The sequence below is a fragment of the Desmodus rotundus genome, chromosome 4 (genome assembly GCF_022682495.2).
Source record: "Desmodus rotundus isolate HL8 chromosome 4, HLdesRot8A.1, whole genome shotgun sequence".
Lineage (NCBI taxonomy): Eukaryota > Metazoa > Chordata > Mammalia > Chiroptera > Phyllostomidae > Desmodus > Desmodus rotundus.
The window spans coordinates 166,761,919-166,780,333 of NC_071390.1; the positions used below are offsets into that span (position 1 = coordinate 166,761,919).

At 51.5% G+C, this 18,415-nt stretch overlaps 1 protein-coding gene across 2 annotated transcripts; it reads right to left on the minus strand.

Moving 5' to 3' along the window:
• Nucleotides 1-3,035: 3,035 nt before the first annotated feature.
• SLC34A2 (solute carrier family 34 member 2) lies at nucleotides 3,036-17,711 on the minus strand. Of its 2 annotated transcripts, none has more exons than XM_024573664.3 (13): nucleotides 17,605-17,711; nucleotides 14,089-14,185; nucleotides 13,841-13,987; nucleotides 12,742-12,870; nucleotides 11,498-11,641; nucleotides 10,152-10,263; nucleotides 8,849-9,044; nucleotides 7,988-8,083; nucleotides 7,471-7,591; nucleotides 7,148-7,315; nucleotides 6,684-6,800; nucleotides 6,467-6,591; nucleotides 3,036-5,305 (listed from the first exon to the last, which is right to left on the minus strand). In XM_024573664.3, exons 2-13 carry the CDS (start codon nucleotides 14,180-14,182, stop codon nucleotides 4,682-4,684), a joined length of 2,073 nt encoding a protein of 690 aa, XP_024429432.2. In that variant the 5' UTR covers nucleotides 14,183-14,185; nucleotides 17,605-17,711; the 3' UTR covers nucleotides 3,036-4,681. The 2 variants fall into 2 exon arrangements, with proteins under 2 accessions (XP_024429432.2, XP_024429433.2); XM_024573665.4 differs by lacking the exon at nucleotides 17,605-17,711 and adding an exon at nucleotides 15,649-15,774.
• Between the last annotated feature and the right edge of the window lie 704 nt (nucleotides 17,712-18,415).

Genomic DNA, 18,415 nt, shown 5'->3' on the forward strand with positions numbered 1-18,415 from the left:
AAGTATTTGTATTTTTCTTATACTGTATATGTATATACATGTAAGACATAATATAAACAGAGTCACACCCTGGCTGGTGTAGCTCAGTGGATTGAGCGTGGGCTGCAAACCAAAAAAGGTCGCCGGTTCAATTCCCCACCAGGGGACAAGGCTGGGATGAGGGCCAGGTCCCCATTAGGGGGCGTGCGAGAGGCAACCACACATTGATATTTCTTTCTCTCTCTTTCGCCTTCCCTTCCCCTCTCTCTAAAAATAAATAAATTTTTAAAACTTTAAAAATAAAAAATAAATAGAGTCCCTTCAAAACAGAACCAGAGCCCTGCCTGGTGGCCTATTGGTGTGGCTCCATTGGTTGGGCATCAGTCCTCAGACCTGAAAGTCACCAGTTCTATTCTCGAACAGGGCTCATGTCTGAGTTAAGGGCCAAGGCCCCAGTTGGGGATATGTGAGAGGCAATTTATTGATGTACTTCTCAGTGTTTCTCTCCCTCTCTTTCCTCCTCCCTCCCCTGTCTCTAAAAATAAATAAAATCCTTTTTAAAAAGCTGGGTGAGCTACAAAATTTATTAAAGAAAAACAATAGAGTCAGAACTGCCCTCCCCAGGAAGCGCCGGCACATCTAACCCGTCAAGCCTCCTGGACGTTAGAACTGGGCTAACGACCTGTGGGCGGGGTCTGGAGCAGCATTTAGAAGTTGTATTGCAGACAACTATTCATCATGAATATTGGGCTGACAGCTAAAGGCAGCCTTTAGAATTTGGATCACTCTGTCAGCTTGTCTGTGCCTATAAAAGTCCTTCCTCAGCTTCTTCACATCCATAGAAATTCCTTCCTTCTGTTGCATTCCTCGTCAACACCTCTAGGCTTCGCCTCCTGATCAGGACCCTGGGTTCCTGCCTGAATCACAGCTTCCAAACTGTTGCTCATCACAGATACATGCTTGTTGCCTCTCACTTTGGCTTTTTATTATTAGGTTAATGTACATATAACTATATATATAATTATAAAAATGTAGCATAAATATATAAAGACAAAAAGTACATACATACATTTTTAATAAATATTTCTTACTACCCAGAAAGGACTGTTAACGTTTTTTTGTGCGGGGGGTGGGAATGGAGGATGAGTGTGGGGGGAGAAGGAGAGTCATAGTGAAGAAGGGGGAGAGAGAGAACGAGAAGGCCTGGGAAGCTGTGTTTACACTGGGCTTAATTTTTGTACTTTGCTGGAGCACAGTTTTGGGTTTTTTTTTTTAAGATTTTATTTATTTATTTTTAGAGAGAGGGGAACGGAGGGAGGAAGAGGGAGAGAAACATCAATGTATGGTTGCCTCTCATGAGCCCCCTACTGGGGACTTGGCCCACAACCCAGGAATGTGCCCTGACTAGGAATCGAACCAAAACCTTTGGTTTGCAAGCTGGCACTCAATCCACTGAGCCACACCAGTCAGGGCTGGAGCACAGTTCTTACAAAGCATGATTTGATGATCACCTGCATCAGAATCACATTTTCCAAGCATTTTTCTAAAAACGCAGATGCCTAGCCCTTAGCCCATTCAAACGTGGTCTCTGGGCTGAGGCCTGGGGTTTGGCAAACCAGCTCCGCAAAGTTGAGAACATTCCGGAACAAGTGGCTCACAGGAGTCATCCTCGGATAGGGGAGTGGAGGGAGCTGCTTTTGGTGGCAGAGGAACCTCTGCAATGCTTATCCCCAGGCCTGGCCTGGACACCTGCCCTGTTGAAGAAAGAGGCTATTATTCTGCGCAGGAAAGGATAGGTGTGCCGCCTTGGCCTGCTAGGATGTTTACTGATCTGGGGCTTCCTCCAAGGACACCCCGGATACAGAGTGTTTGGTGATCCCTGCGCCTGGGGGGAGGGGGCATCGAAAGGAAGCTTAGATCTGAGAGGAGGGAGCTAGCTGGCTGAGCACCAGGGAAGTGAGCCAGGGAGAAAGCTGGACATTTGCAATGCCCGAGTACAGAATTCCTATAGACTCCCACTAGTGGGAAGGCAGCAAGACCGAAGCCAAGTACAAGGTCTGCAACTGAGTGAGCTGGGCACTGACAACCCCGAGGCCACGCTTTCCATTTAAACCAGAACTTTCCTTGAACAACACAGACTTTATTGGATCCTTCCTCACTTTCCTGTGCTGGTCATCAACCTAGGCTGAAAGTAGTGTCCACGCCAAGGGCAGCCATGGTTCCATTTCCTTTCACTCTTCCTCACTCATCAGTAAGGTGAAGTATCGGTGCAATGTGCAGGCACCAGGAAATGAAATCGAGACAATCGAGTTAGTTCTGTGCAGTTCCCTGCTGTTCTGGAAGGAATGAAATGCATGTATGAGCTACAAAATATGAGTGGTGTGACTTTAGCGATTCTGCATTTAAAACTGGCATCACACAGTATGAACAGAAAATCCAGGCTAATATCTAAATTTTACTTGGAACAGTATTACAGATGTTCCCTGACTTACAAGGGTTTGACTTATGCTTTTCTGACTTTATGACAGTGTGAAAGCGATATGTCTTCAGTAGAAACCTTACTTGGAAGCCTGAACTTTGGTCTTTTTATGGGCCAGCCAAACGCAGCTCTCAGGCGGTGGTAGGGAGCCACAGCTCTGTCAGCCGCATGGCCAGGAGGCGAACACCCGTACTCTATGGTGGATGGTGGTGCCACCTTGTTTGGAAACTGTGTTGAGCACATTTAAGGTAGGTGAGGCTAAGCTATGGTGTTCAGTATTACATGCATTTTCAACTTACAATAAGTTTATAGGGATATAACCCCATCACAAGTTGAGAAGGATCTGTAAATAGCAACTGTTTACAAAGACAAGTCAAGAGAGACTGGTGAAGAAAGGAAAGCTTTCTACCTTTAATACCTGTAATCGCACTTTCCTGCTTCCTAACGAAAGGGTCCAACAAGTTATGGAGCTGGCCCTGGTGGTGAGTAGTCACATTAAGTGAGGAAAATGGCCTCAATTTCTAGGCAATAGACCCAGGAGGCCCTTATTTCCCTGTAATTGAAAGCAAAACACTCCTTTTGGGTTTATCTTTTTATTTCTCCCTTCCTACAACCCGTTAAAAAAATACCATCAATACAGACACAAGGACCCAATTTTTAGAGTGCAAAGGGCCCCGCCCAGGTGTTGCTTACGTATTTACAGAGTGAGGCATGGAGCACGGCTAACAGAGGCATGTTGAAAAGCAGGTATTACAAAAAATACAAAGATGGTTTTTCGTTTACATTTCCAAATGAGAACCCAAAATATACCGCGCCATTCACTATATAACTTACAAAAAAAGAAAAAGCAAGCACCGTACAGGTGCACGGTTATAAATACGGAGCTTGAGTGGCTGTGAGGGAATTTGTGTCTACACCAGCAAAGGTCAGGGGAGGGCTCGGTTTGGTATCCCAAGCTGCTGATTGGGAGCATGGTGGCCCCGCCCCCTGCCTCCTCCAGACTTGGTTAAAAGCTCACTCCCCAGGGAGAGCTGGAGGTGAGGAGCGGTGGGGAGTTAAGGAGTAAATACAACAGGGGATCTAGAAGGCACAGAAGGCAACTGGGGCAGGAAGCACACCCCTTGGACCGACACACACGACCCTATGGCCACTTGATGACCAGGGTTCTGTGGGAGTCCAGCCAGGCCCTCACTTCCACCCTCGGAGAAAAGTTGGCTCTGCAGACATGGAGCGGGGCAGGGAATCAAGTTCATCCATCTGTGGGGATATGGGAGAATGTTTGGGAAGAGTGGATGGATGGATGGATGGATGGATGGATGGATGGAATTGACCCAGTCATCTTGCACAGAGAGCAAGGAGACAGGTATGTAGAACTGTCCCATGCTCAGATGCTTCCTGGGATTCACGGTGGTGACAGTGGAGGGGACTCAGAACCTGAATCCAGAAGACTCAACAGGGATGATTTTAATCTGACCAAGAGTGGCACTAGGCTTTAGCTATGACAGTCAATTGGCCTCCAAAATAGCCATATTAAAAAGAGCCCTCAGCCCTTTTAGCAGATAAACCTCTCCCCCGCCCGCCATGTGTACCACCACAGAACTGCCTTGCTCTCATCCTCTGTCTGCCCAGCTCAGGAACAGGACTGCCCTCCTCTTAGGAGGCTGAAGCAACAGGTGAGCCAACACACACCCTGGATCTTTCTGCAGCTCTCACGTGGAAACTTGAGGGCACAGCTGGTAAAATGCTTGGATTAGCCCTACCTGCCCAGGTGAGACAACTTTGTCAGGGACTGTGGGGAGCACTAGGAAGAGAAAAAGGCCCACACCTGTGTTCTCCAAGGTCTATTTCCCCTGACCTGGGCTGCTCTGGGGCAAGGACACCTGAGGGGCAGCTGCTCTTACTTGAAGCCAGTCTTTGGTAAAAGGAGAATTTTATTACAAGAAAAGCATGTGTGTATGAATGCATCTTTGAGAATCCCCCACAAATCCCTCCTTTAGGACTTTGGAAAAGGATGGTTCAAGTCTGAAAATAAGTTCTATTGGCCAACCCATCTGCGTGCAGGGGTGGGTGGATGTTGGGATCATTTTTCTAGCCATGGAGGTGCGAAGGGAAATGAGTCAGAGCTGAGGTCAATGCCATTCCTCAGCGAGGTGGAAAATGGCATGCAGAACCAGGAGGGAGCACGTGAGACTTGAGGCCCCTCCTCCTGCCTTGGGGCAGCTGCTAAAAGGCTGTGCTGCCGGAGATGGTGTTTGTGTCCAGGGCATTCGCTTGGGACTTAGGGACCCCATCCTGTGCCTCTCCCACCATGATGGTGTTATTGAAGGCCTCCGGGGCCTTGATGTGGATGTCTGGCACCTCCTCCAGGTCCTGGCAGCACTTGCTGCAGCGGCAGCTTGCGGGGCAGCAGAGCAGACAGCAGGCACGGCAGCAGACGCGGCAGCAGCAGCAGCACGGGTTTGTGCAGCAAAGGGTGACCAGGGAGACCATGCGGTCCCAGGGCTTCAGCGAGCGCATGCACAAAGGCAGGAAGTCCCAGGTCTGGAGCTTACTGGGCAGGATGCGTGGGCAGCGGGACTGCAGGAGCTTGAGCAACACCACCAGAAGGATCACGAGAATGACGGGCACCCCCACGCCCACGAGCACTGGCCACCCAGCCAGCGAGAGGCCAAACACTGTCAGTGGGACCAAGCCGAAGAAGACGACCAGGTAGAAGATGGCAAACCAGCGGTACTTAGCTGAGATGCTGCCCAGCCCCTTGGCCAGGCGGATGGGCAGGCGGGCGAATGGGATTGGGTACCACAGCAAGATGCCTGTGATGTTGAAGAAAAAGTGGCACAGGGCAATCTGAAACACAAGAGGTTAGACAGGTGAATGGTCTGTTGCGTAGTGGGAAGAAGAGGGGTGTCACCTAGCAAGCATCGGCAGCAGAGTCACAGGTCCTCTGTCTCCAAAGCTCAGCATGGGTGGGACCTGTATCGCACGAGGGCCTAGGATGCGTCTGGGGTTGAGGGGAGGCATCTGGGGTTGAGGGGAGGCAGGAGGGGAAGGGACCAGCTGAATCACAGCTCAGTTTTCAGAGCCCAAAGTCCTTTAGGCAAACTCTAACAATGGACTTCATGAATGTGCCCACTGCTAGCCTGCATCAGGGCCCTGCTGTTCCCAGCTGAGCGGCTAAGAGCTGGAGGGGCAGAAGGAAAGGCTCACAGGATAGCTGGCTTTCTTGGCTCAGTGCTCCATTCTAGGGAGAGGAGAGAGAAGGAAGGATGGTGACAGCAGCCTCAGCAGCTGACATTTATGTGTTTACTGTGGGCGAGACAATTGTCCTAAGCACTTTATGTGAATTACTTCAACCCTAAAACAATATCCTGTGAGGTGGCTATCAATTTCATCCCCAATTGATATAAGAGGAAATGAGGCACCCATGAGGTTAAGCTATTTTTCCCCCAAACCAAGCAGATGGACATGGCAGAGGTGGGTTTCAAACGCAAGTAGCTGTAGCCTGGCTCCACGGCCACGCACGGTCCCGTGTCCTCCCACTAGGTGCCAGGCATCACGCTAGGGGCTTCGGACCAGCCCCGCCTAATACATTAGCCACAAGTCACATGTGGCAGCAGAGCACTCGAAATGTGGCTTCTTCACCTTGAGATGTGCTGAGAGTATAAAATACATGTGGTGCCTAGTTGCTGCAGCCAGGCAGGTCCCCCTGATTCTTCTTAATGCCAGGCCCAGGCTGAGTCCCCATGAGGGGAGTGGGGAGAGAAATGGGGGTCTGTGCTTCCTGAAGACCTCTCCTACTGCTGTCAGGTGGCCACCCCACCTTTGGTTAAATAGCTGCCCGTGCCAGGAGCCTCACTATCTCTGTCTCCCTGTTGCTTCTCCTCCACATCACAGTCTCAGACCTACCAGAGAGAAGCTGGGCTCTTGTTAGAGACTGTCCACTTGCAAGGCCATGGAGGAGGTTGTGCCCCACCCACAGAGCCCCTGCCCCATGCAGCATGTCCTGACCTGGAGTGAGCTCCTCAGCGTACTGCCTGGACTGGCCAAGGCAGCCATAATGGCGGTGGTGGTGGTGCCGATGTTGGAGCCCAGCGTGAGGGGATACGCCCTCTCAATGGTGATCACACCAATACCTGGGGGGGAACACAAAGCCCTTAACATCAGCCCCACGGGATGACAGGAGAAGGTAATGGTGGCTAGGACGAGAAGCCAGGGAGGAGCTCACCTATCAGTGGGGTCATGGTAGACGTGAACACGGAGCTGCTCTGTACGAGGAAGGTCATGCCTGCCCCCACGAGGATGGCCAGGTAGCCAGTCAGCCAGGCAAAGGGAAAAGGTAAATCTGGAAGACAGAAGGAAAAGAGGTCTGTCACGATCCTTCTAGGAAGGCACAGGCTGGAGGCCTGGGGGTAGGGAGGCACACAAACTAGGATGGGAAACCTGCCAGGAAGGAAGACCTCTTTCTCAGGACCTTGCAAACGGGTGGTGGTAGCTTCTTCCTGCTCCCCAGGTCCCACCCATGACACCCAGAAAGATTCTAAGGGTGAAATCTTCTGCAGCTTTTCAAATCTGAGATGACTCCACATGGAGAGGCCACTGCTAGACAAGAAGCTGAAGGGGCCCCCCTGAAGTGGCGACAATGATGCCACCCCCCCCCAGAAAGCCCCAGACAGGGGGCAGGGCACCTACCGGTGTTGATGGTCTTCTTGATGACAACAGCTACCTGCCCCCCGAGCACAGAGCCCAGGAGCTTGACGATTATGACCAGACAGCCACAGAGCAGCAGCAGGGAGACGGCCAGCAGAATGACGCCAACGACAGCATCCGAGAGGTTGGCGTCCACGAAGATGTGGTGGCCTGAAGAAACCATGGGGGGAGTCCTTATCGAAGGGCACGGGGACCCCCGGGGCCAGGCTGTTATCTATTCCTGTCTCCCAGCAGTGGAACCTTGGCTGTCAGCCGCCAGCACCCGCCAGCACATCCCAGTGACTGATGCTGTGAGCTCTACTCACATTTGGCAATATTCTCCTGGTGGGTCACGTTCCTGATGGTCCAGGTGTGGAAACCATCTGTCCAACAGAGGGAGGGGGAGGTGCAGTTCTCTTTGGAGGGGACGGTGACATTCATCTGAGTCTGGATGGCAAACATGAGAAATGGCATGGGTCATCCGTAACGCTCGTTTCTGGTGAGGAGTCGGGGGAGACCGTGTGCACCTGTCTCCGCGGGTCCCTCCAGAAATGGGGACAGAGGCAGCCAGGGATAAGCCAAGAGACATGAAATAGTGCCAAGTGGGAATAACGTATATTTTGCCAAGCAGGGCAAAAGACGGTCTCTGTTGTACTGCATTCTGTCTGTCCGTCCAGCGTTCAAGGAGTTGCTTCTTTACGGACTCTCACCAGCCAGTTCCGATTTTTCAGAAGTCCCCAGTTTCTTTTCCCTTACCTTTCATTTGCCCACTTTGAATGCAGGAATTTGCTTAAAGTACAGACACAAGAGTTCATCCACCCAGCGGCGTTCTTAGAAACTTACCACATTGGTAAGAGTTTTGCACCAAATCTTGATCAGACTCTTGTTTTGAGCTGCTTCATCGTTCATTGCAATTTGGTTGATGACTTTTTTATCCAGCTGAGGAAGGCAACAGACAGAAGAGAGTCAGCACATCCTCAGAACCGACGGGGGAGGCATGCGCAGGGGCTTCCGTAAACAGGCTCGGAGTACACGAACAGACGGAGGCCCTGCAGAGGTGAGCTGGGACTCCCCCTCTCTGCACTCACAGCCGGGGCAGCCCCGCACCTGGACATCAACAAGTGCTTGACAGATAAACGAATGACCGTGTGAACAGTGGGTGGGCTGCTCTCTAGAAAGTGTGGAGATGTTCACTTCGTGACTGAAGGACATCAAAAAGTGAGAGTGAAAGCACAAGGTCTAAGCTGGCCCTTTCTCCCCAAGGCGGCACACACAAAGCCTTCTTTCACTTTAATAATGTGGACAGACAGACCCTGGTGCCCAAAGCTGTGAGCTGGAAGGGAAGGCCAGAGACCTTTCTTTTCAGTGAGAAGTAGGATAGTACTTTAGCAGTGAGCCCACTGGTGCTGAGGCCAGCAGTGGGAACAAAGTGGCCCCAGTGTCCAGTGGGCAGCGCCTGTCTTGAGAAGCCCTGACCGCCTCCTCCTCCCTCCCCCCAACATGCTGTGCACACTGAAGTCAAGCAAACAAAGAAGGCCAATGACTCTCTCCAGCGTTCCCCCGCCCCGTTCCGCTTCTTTTGGCCTTCTTCAGAGGCAGCCAAGTAGTGGTGTTCATAGAGCCCTGTCCATCCCCGGCTGAGCAGGGTGAAGCGCAAGGGGGAGGGAGTTCGTGCCTTTCCCTTTCAGGAGGAAGCCAGGCTACCTGGATGATTTGCTTTGTAAGGGGATCCGTGATGACTTTCAGAAACGCCGGGGCGTCTTCTCCGTTTTTCAGGTGGAAGGACTCCACGATCAGGTTGGTGAGGACCTCCAGGTAATGGGTGGTGGCCTCCACAGGCAGCAGCACCAGCACGGACAGCCAGTTAAAGAAGTCGTGGATGGTGGCCCCCGCAAAAGCCCTACAGGTGGGAACCCCATCCTGAGCCGGCAGCCAGATTGGTCAATGACCAAGTGGGCATAGTCTAGGAAGATCAGTCTAATTTAAACATATGCCAACAGGGGTGAGCAAAGTCAGTAACATCCCTATGTGCAGGCACCTCCAGAGAGCATGTGTTTCTAGTTCATAGGTTATCCAGAGGCCAAAATTCGTGTAACAGTGAATTCAAAATCTGGAATAAGAAAACCTAGATTCCCAGCCATGCGCCTCAGGGAAGTCACTTTAACCTCTTTGCCTTTCTACATCAGTAAAATGGGGCGTGGAAAAGCCTAGTTGGCTTCTTGAGAAGATCAGTTTAGCAACCCCCCCTGGGTAATGTGCATTAGCATTTCATCAGGGACCAAAGGAGGGTGGGGGTGTTTGCGGCACCCCAACCAGCCTGTTGAAAGCCATGTGCGTGACCCACACAGCACGAGTGTGACATACACAAGCTGAAAACTGCTCTTCTGCCTTAATAAGTACAAAAGCTGAAAAAGCTGTCACCTGTTAGAAGAGAGGCTGGGAAAGGTGCTTAATTTTCACATTAACCTTTTGGGAGGAAAGGGTTCTCTTTGCCTGGATCCAACCCGCCCCACGTTCGTATCTCCCACAACCACAGAAGCTACATTCTGCCTGTCATTGGCCGGCACGTGAAGAACAAAGAAGTGGCAGGGTTTGAGCTGGCCAAGAATGGAAGCTTCGGGTTGCAATTATTTCTGACTAAGCAGGACAGGAAGTCCTAACCTAGCTGGCCTTGTTTTAACTATGCCCTGCTGCAGGTGAGCTTCCAGCTAGGACTTGCATTTGGGGGGCCCTGACTCTGTGCCAGGCACCTTGTTAAGTATTTACCTTCACGATTGTGTTTACTCCTCTAGACAGCACAGTGGTGATGCCATTTTTATCCCCACTATGCAGATCGGGGGCCGGCAAAGTATGTGATCCCTACCCTCAGTTGCACTCCACTGTGGCCGGTAATAAGCGACCCAGGAAGGACGGACATTATCTCATTGGCTATTACAAGGTAGTTCATGGCAACCTGGCCAGAGCCGACGGGCCTGAGGGCAGCAAGGGCTTGTTCTGAGCCTCTTACCTTCGGAACACACTCCGGTCTCCTGCCTGCATGAGCGCCACGAAGGTGTTGGTGATTGAGGTCCCGATGTTGGCTCCCATGACAATGGGGATGGCAGCCCGCACAGTCAGCACTGGGGAGCAGAGAACACAAGTCAGCAAGCTAGCAAGTGCGGGACGGCGGCCTGGCCAGCTTCTGGTGGGACCCAGGCAGCTGAATGCATCAGGCTAGTGATTCCCTAGAGCAGCAGTTCTTAACCTCTTAGGGCTCTGCACCTTGCAGGAAATCTGATGAAAGCTAGGGCAGTCCACCATAGAAACAGACACATGGACCAAAAAAAATTTTAGCACATAATTTCAGGGAATCCACAGACGCCAAGAAGCCCTTTGGTGGGCCCTGGTTCAAAAGTGCCTTTCTGAATTCCTCAGATGCAAGACCATCTTAAAGACAAGAAGACACCATTTACAGACTTGCATGTTTATTATGGCAAGTTTCTGGCAGTATAATTTCTTTTTCCTACAAAATTAGTTTATTGCCACAATATTCTAGCATATACAGGGTCCAGCACAAATAACACCCCTGTTTTATTACAGAATCTTTTATTACAAAATCACTGTAACATGACAATACCACACTCAAGCACATCATATGACATTTTAGGTGAAATGTTCAAATTAAAACTATAAATTATTACACCCATATTATTACCCCACCAACCACACTCTAGGAGGCGTTACTTCTGCCAAACCCTGTATAAGTACTTTAAAGAAGTAATACCTTTTTCCAGTTTGGCCCGTTAAAGACTCTAGTTAATTTTAGCTAAAATGCTGGTTTGGGCTGAAAATTCATGTGTTCACACTGGTTCCACTCAGGGGGTCTGTCTCCACTAAGCCAGGGCAAGTATCAGTCACGTTCAAGTTTGGAAAGCCAGCTCCCCAAGCTCAGTTGTTCCCCAACCAACGTGTGATGTGACTGGATGTCTTTATTCGAGCACTAAACAGTGACAGAAATGCTGTCTTTGCTGTTCAAAATGGCAAGTGCTGACCACGTGACTACTGACCCCTTAAAATATAGCTGATGCAACTGAGTGACTAAGTTTTCTATTTTAGATTAAAATCAGTTAAGGTTAAATAATATGAAATAGCCCCATATCGCAAGGGACTGCTGGGCTGGACAGTACAGCTCTAGGCAGTTCAAGTTCATGTACCGGGGCCTACTCTCAGACTTGGCTATAGCGATAGACCTAGGAGGCCGTCTGTGCTCCACTGCGGAAGACATCATAGTTGGACAAGATAGGGAGATAATGGTGACACACCCGGGCACATTCCGAGTACACCCCAGCTGCAAAGGGAAACGCCTGGACTCACGTGAGGAGGCCACCATGCTGACGACGATGGACGTGGAGGTGCTAGAGCTCTGCACCATGGTGGTCACCAGCACCCCGATCACCAGCCCCGCCATGGGGTTGGACATGATAGAGTTGTTGCTGAAGAACTTCCCGGCCATCTTTCCTGGAAAAAACAAAAACCCACGGCCACATGACAGGGGGCTAGGTGGGCACCGAGTGCCAGAGTCTCTAGCCAACATTGGGCCAACGTGGGCCGTGGGTAGGGGAGCCCAGCCTGGCCCCCACACCTATGGCATCTTGCTTCCTTCTGGGTTTTCCCCGAGTTGCCCTGATGCCAGGAGGCCTGCCCTACCCACCCTCGACCTCCTTCCTCATGTGGCTTCGTCCTGCACCCTTCCGTCCTCAGCCTCTCCATCAGCAAGCCCTGCCCTCACCTTCTCTGATCAGGAATCTGGCCTCAACTCTGCACCTGGGCTGATGCCAGTGAACCTCCTGTCCCAAGTCCCATCTCCAGGATGTATTCCAGTTCATAAGGTTCACACTCCAGGAGTAGGTCTTCTCATCTATCCACCGTGCCCCAAACCCCGAGCCCTAGCCGCAGCCTGTAATTGAATGCTGGGAGTGTCATTTCTGAGTATGGACATGAGACCCCCCAAGCCATCCCCCAATCCATTTTATGAAGACTGAAACCCAGACAGTGACCCTGAAAATATCTGTACCCAGCAGGCACACAAAGTGCTACCTGGCTTATCAGTGTTCTTACCCATTTTGGGTACAAAGGCAACCAAGCTCACTGTGATTTCACTTGGGCCCCCTCACAATGCACAGCCACACTCAGCCCTGGGTGAAGAGTGCACTAGGCCAGGGACCCCTTGTCCTTCTCCAGCAAAGGTCCAGCTTTGATTTCCATGGTTGCTCTGGCCTAAGAAGAGTCTTATCCAATACTCCCTTCAGTTGGCAGGGCAGGGGGCAAAGAAAGATGGGATCCCTGAGATAGATATTTACATCAAACAGCTGCCTGTCCAGGGTTTGTGGACAGATACAAAGGGGCTGAACACCTGGAAGGGGCTCCAGCCCTAGTGCCTGGCCTCAGCCACCGAAGATGGCCATAGACTCCTACAGGCCTCAGTTTTCTCCTCAGTGAAACAGAAGGTGCTATGAGGTGGCTCCCAGGCCTCAGAGGCAGCAGGAGAGGGCTTGCTGAGTCACAAGGGTCTGAACCAAACAGGAACGCCCCCACGTCCTGGCCCCTTTCAGCCATACCTCCAACCAGCTGGAAGGCACTGCTGAGAATATCCAAGGAGCACACGAACAAGTAGAGGAATCCCAGAAGCAGAATGAACTTCCCGATCCCTTGGAAGACACACAGAATCTTCCCTTTGGTGTCTCTCTCTGGGGGGCGTGGAAAAGGCACGAAGGCTTTTAGTGTCTGAAACCCTGAGGAGTTTGGCAATGAGCTCAGAGCTCTCCCCGCCCCCCACCCCGGCCAGGGGGCTGGGAGCTCTTGTGGACAGCAAGGCCCAGAGGTGGTGGGTGGCCAAGGCTGCCATTTCAAAGAGATCACCACTAGAGTCCACTTAGTTGAAATCCGTGGTGAGGGGTCTTTACAAGATTTGCATTTGGGAGGAGGGGCTCAGGGTTGTCTGGGGACAAGCAAACCAGGCTCCCTTCCCAGCTGAACCAGTATCACCAGGTGAGGCAGTGAAAAGCAATTATCACCTGCTAAGGGTGGGGTCAGAGATAATGGCTCTGCTAAGCACCTTCTCAACAGCACAGATTATTTTCTACCACGTGGCTGCAAGGTAGCAATCACAGCCTCCATTTGGGGAGGGCTTGCATCCTTGATGGCTATTTACTCTTAAAATGGGTCCCATCTACTCCCTCCCAACCCCCTTCCCTTCCCAGTTGTGTGATCCAGACAGACCTTACTCCCTGCCATCAGGAAAAGTGCAGCATTTGCTTGCCCTGCTATTCTGGCTGTACAGTCTCTGTCTTCCAAAAGCCTCTTCTGATGCTCACATTTAGGTGAGGGGACCCCAACCACCCACCCAGGAGCTCTCAGAGTAGGGGCCCTGACTGTTCACCCAGGACAATACCCAGGACCTGGTCAGCACGCAATGGATTCTAAGGAGCAGCACCATGTCTGGCCTGGTTATAACCCCAGCAGTGGCACATTTGCAAATGAATGAAAGAAAGAACAAACAATTCCCCAATCATCACACTGCGCTTTGACTCTAAGCCTCCTGGACTGTTGGGTGACAACCCTCGCCAGGACCTCTGTTGAAAGGACAGCAGGACAATGGGGAAGGGAGGTGATACTGTAAAGACGGTGAACTCAACCCCTTGCCCATCTCATTTTTACCTGACCACTTGATGCCCTGGGGCTTAAGCTCCGGCAGGTCCCAGGGGTCTTCCAAGTCCATGGGCTCCTTTGTGGGCTCCTCAATCAGGGCCACGGTGGAGTGTGATGGCAGAAGTTCGATCTTGGTCAGAATGACCCCGGTGTCATCTGCCCAAACAAACAAAATCCAGGAGAAAGGAGGAGTCAGCCCCGCGTGTCCTGGGGTCCCCACAAGGAGGCTCACCAGAGGCTGGGTGAGCGGCACTTACTTTTGTCGGTCTTGTCTTTCCCAGCCCTGGTGGTCCCTTCGATGTATTTACTGGGGTTGGGCTGGGCATTTTCCACCTCCGGCCAAGGAGCCATGGTCTGTGGATAGGAAAACAGGGCTTAAGGGAACAGCCACTGAAAGGAGGGGCACTCAGTCATCTGGACAGGGAGAGCCAGTAGTTGCAAGATTTGGGGGAGTGGACGTGCTTACACTTTCTAAGTGTGGACTTTTAGCACCATTTTACACTCCTCTGTAGGCCTCCTTCAACCACCAACCCAGGGTGTCACTAAATCCACCACTTCTTCCGGTGTTCTTCCATGCTCGCCTCAAATCTTTGATTTCCCTAAGTTCTGTCCTGGCCTCTGTCTTGACGGTCCCTTTGAGTCGGAGAGCGGGTGCAAACCCATCCATCTTCACCAGCTCACAGTCTGCCAAGTCCTCACGGCCCTCTAAGGGGCCCCAGTGGACTTGACATATGTGCTCCTACACATTCTACCTGCTTTACCAACAACCATTGGGTCTGCCGTGCAAGCATGGAGCACTGGACTTGGTTCAAATCCCAGAGGTGCCCCTTATCGGTGGGTGGGTTTTGACTCAAATCACTTTATGCATCTAAACGTCAAGTGCTGCTTTCCCCATGTACGTACACAATGGGGATAGTTCTTACTGTGCAGGGCCATGAGATTAACAGTTGTTTGTAGGAAAGTGCCTGGCATCAAGCAGGCATCTGCTAAATAGTAGCAATTATTACCATGCCAAGATGCCTGGATTAATGGCCCTTTATGGAAACCCTGTTCTTTCCAGCCTTCGGTAGATACCAGCAGGGGGCCTTGGAGCCTTTGGGCCCCCCAAAGGCTTTCTCTTAACCCCACAGCCCTGATTCAGCTGTTCCCCCTTCCCACCTCCGCAAGCCAGGCCCCAGCCTACGCTTGCTACCTGCAGAGGAGCAGACAAGGAAGAGGAAAGGCATCTACTCTGACAGTTCTTACACCCAGAAAGGTGTTTTTAAGGCCCAGGCATGCCATTAGGGTCGTGCTCACACATCTCCTCCCTTGCTCCACACCACTGGTCCCTATAATTGAGCTGGCTGTGTTGACAGCCCTTTGGCTCAACTTCCTACGTCCGCCTGGGTGCCCAACGGCAGAGGAACTCTTGCAGGCTAAGGAGAGGAACCTTGTTGGCTCTTCTTAGACCTGGGTAGCAGGGAAATGTAGGGCACCTGGCAGTCACCCAGCCCCTACACTCACATTGGGCTTCTCCAACCCAGACCTGTCCTGGGGTCTCCTGTGCTCAGCCTAAGGACATCTGAACAAGTGGAGAGAGGAAGCACGAGGTAGTGTCCTACAGACAGACCACCACACCCACACATTCTCCCACCAGGCGGTGTCCTCCATGCACAAGGGGGGGATGACCTCTGGAGCCCCAACATATAGGACACTGAGTAGTCAGCCATGTATCTGCCTGTATTGTACCAACCACCGCTGTAAGCCTTGTACACACATGAACCCCTTCAATCTCCCACGCACTTTACAAAGTTTTATGAAATTCACTGTGTTTATACCTTAGCACCAATGTCAGCAGGAGACTGGGGCACAAGACCTAACTGCACGCCACACCTGCGAGACGATTTGCACTCAGGTAGTCTGTCTCCACCGTTCTCAGTATGCTCAAGTAATATTTTCTTATACTGTGAAAAAATGACCAAGACTTCACAAATTCCCAACAGGGTGATGAGTACTTTTCTTGAGCTTCAGCCATCAAGAGGCAAAATGATCCCCCAGGAAACAGTGGTGGGAGGAGGTGTGCGGAGGCGACAGGGAAGCAATTGCCCTGGGTTTTAAGTTGCTGAAAGGCTTTAGTTTAGCCTCTTGCTATGCACTAACCAGGTTTTAAAAAGACATCTACCCTCTCTTTGAACTAGGGTCCCCAAACCAAACACCCCTCCCAGGGCACCTTTAGTTTGTATTTATATTTTAAATAAATCCTGTAATTAACTTACAACAATATCAATTATTTTGCATTGCACTGGGGAGTTAAAAGGGCTAATTCATAAAAATGAACATTTAAAATGCATTTCAATCTTTTTGCAGCCCTCTTTTTGCATTCTTTTGCATTTTTAAAATTCATTGGAATGAAATGACACTGGGACACCCTGATTACTCCCTGCTGTCCCCAGGGCGGAGGTGGGAGGAGGGGGTGAGGGAGGTGGCTGTTTTCTTCCTTAAACTGAACTCGGGCTATTTTTGTCAACTTTGTGTCTAACAGCAATAATCCAGGCGTCCTCCCACCACTGGGGATTTCTTTTCATGAGATGGTTGAGTGATTCAGGGAGGGTTTTGGAGGCATGCCCTTCTTGCCACCAGTTTCCAAAGTTATAAAAATAGGAGATGGTTATCCGCTGGTTGGCTGGCACAGAGAGATTCAAAAGGCTCTTAACGATCTGAAACAATGGTCTTCTAGGAGGCACAACTTTGCAGCAATATCCCACAGGCCACAGGTTAAGGACTTCCAACACAGGAGGGCTCACACAGAAATCTCTCCCTGAGCCTAAACAGGGAGGGAGAGAGGATTCCAAGTGACGAAATCCACAAGCCGCCTCCACGAAGTTAACCTGTTTGAGAAAGCTGCCTCCTTGCTGAGGAGGAGAGATTCTAACTCTGCTCACCTCCTTGCCAGCTACCCAAGGCAGACATCCACCCCAGGGGATCTAAAGACTGAATTAACTCCCTTCCATGAGCCTCCTCTTTCTGGCCTGGAGATTCTCATTTGTCCCAAAGAAGCTGCACCTGTGCACGCCACCTGGCGAGCCACTTCCCAAGCCAGCTGGCCTGGTACCTTCAAACCACTGAAAAATTTGCAGGCTCTCTTCTCCCAAGACAAGCTGAAGGACAAGCCAGCCCTTTGCGGATTCAGGCCACCTGCCCTAATGGGCCCAGAAAGTTAGGACATTCTCGTGCAGTCGTTTTGGATAAAGAACGTAGCACGTGGAAGTCATGCAAGGTGGGGATGGGGGTGTGCAGAGAGCAACACACACCTAGAATTTTCAGCTCAAACAAATCTCCAAGATGATTTTGCTCTGGTAGTAAAAGGAGGAAGCTGAGGCACAGGGGTTCAGAGACCTGCCTTGGGTCACACAGCAAATCGGTGACGGAAAAGAGCACCTAGCCCTCCTGATTCCTGCGTGGCACCTCCATTCCCCACCCCCACCCCACTTTTCCTGCCCAAACCATGAACCCTAAAACATCTGTAATTTTAGAACCCCCAAGGGTGGCTCATTAATAACACTGCCAGACGCAGTAGTGTAGTCACAGGGGTTGCACTGGCAGTAACATTAGGGGGGAAATCCGAAAATTTGGAGGTTTATTATTTTTTTCTCTTCCGCGGCCCAAAGCCAGCCAAGTTCCTTGAGGTCAGCATCGAGGGATATCTAAAAGAATTAGTTGAAAGTAAATTAAGGTCCTTTCAGGAGCGAGATGGGAGCGGGAAGCGCCCTTGCCCCAGAGGCGGCGGTACTCACCAGCGCTCGCCGCGCAGGTAATGGACGAAGGAGGCACCCAGGTGGAGCGCAGCGGCCCGGGTATTTGTAGCCAAGGTGTTGCGCAAAGAGGCCGGCGGCAGGGGCCAGCACCACGCCCCTCGCACATTCCAGGCCCGCCTGCCGCCGCCGGGACACAGCCTACCTGACGGCTTAAGGAGCCCATCGTGACCTCGCCCGCAGCGACTAAGAAAGAAAGGCGGCGGGGAGAAATCTCGGCCTTTCCCTGGCGTCCCAAGGCAGCGAACGTGCCCGCGCCCCGTGCGCCCCGGACTCCGGCTGGCGCGCTCCCTCTCCTCTCCTCAACGCCGCCGGCCGCAAAAGATCCCGGCACAGGGATGGAAGTGGGGCTCCCCGTCCCCCGGCTCCCCTCCCGAGAACCTGAAATGAATCTTCCAGTTTAGCTCCTCTGGTGCGGAGCAAGTCAGACAGAACCCAACTGGAAAACTCAGGGGCAAAAGCTTTCACAACAAAGCCAGGATTGTTCAGCCTTAGTCTTAGTGATGCTTTCTGCTTTAGTAGCCTGGACTCAGCAGCAGTAGACACTCGGAGTCCCGGGTCTGCGACCGGACAGGGCTGGACGGGCCAGGCTGGGGAAAGGGCTGGGGCGGCTCCCACCGTGTGGAAGGCAGTAAAGGGTGCAGGGGGCCAAATACAGGGTGATGGAAGATGATTTGAGTGGTGGGCACACAAATTATAAGGCCCTATGCACCAATGCCACCCCAATAAATTTAATTTTTAAAGAAAGGAAACTGCTTCCCCAGCAGCTTGTTGGGCTTTGCTGAACCATGGC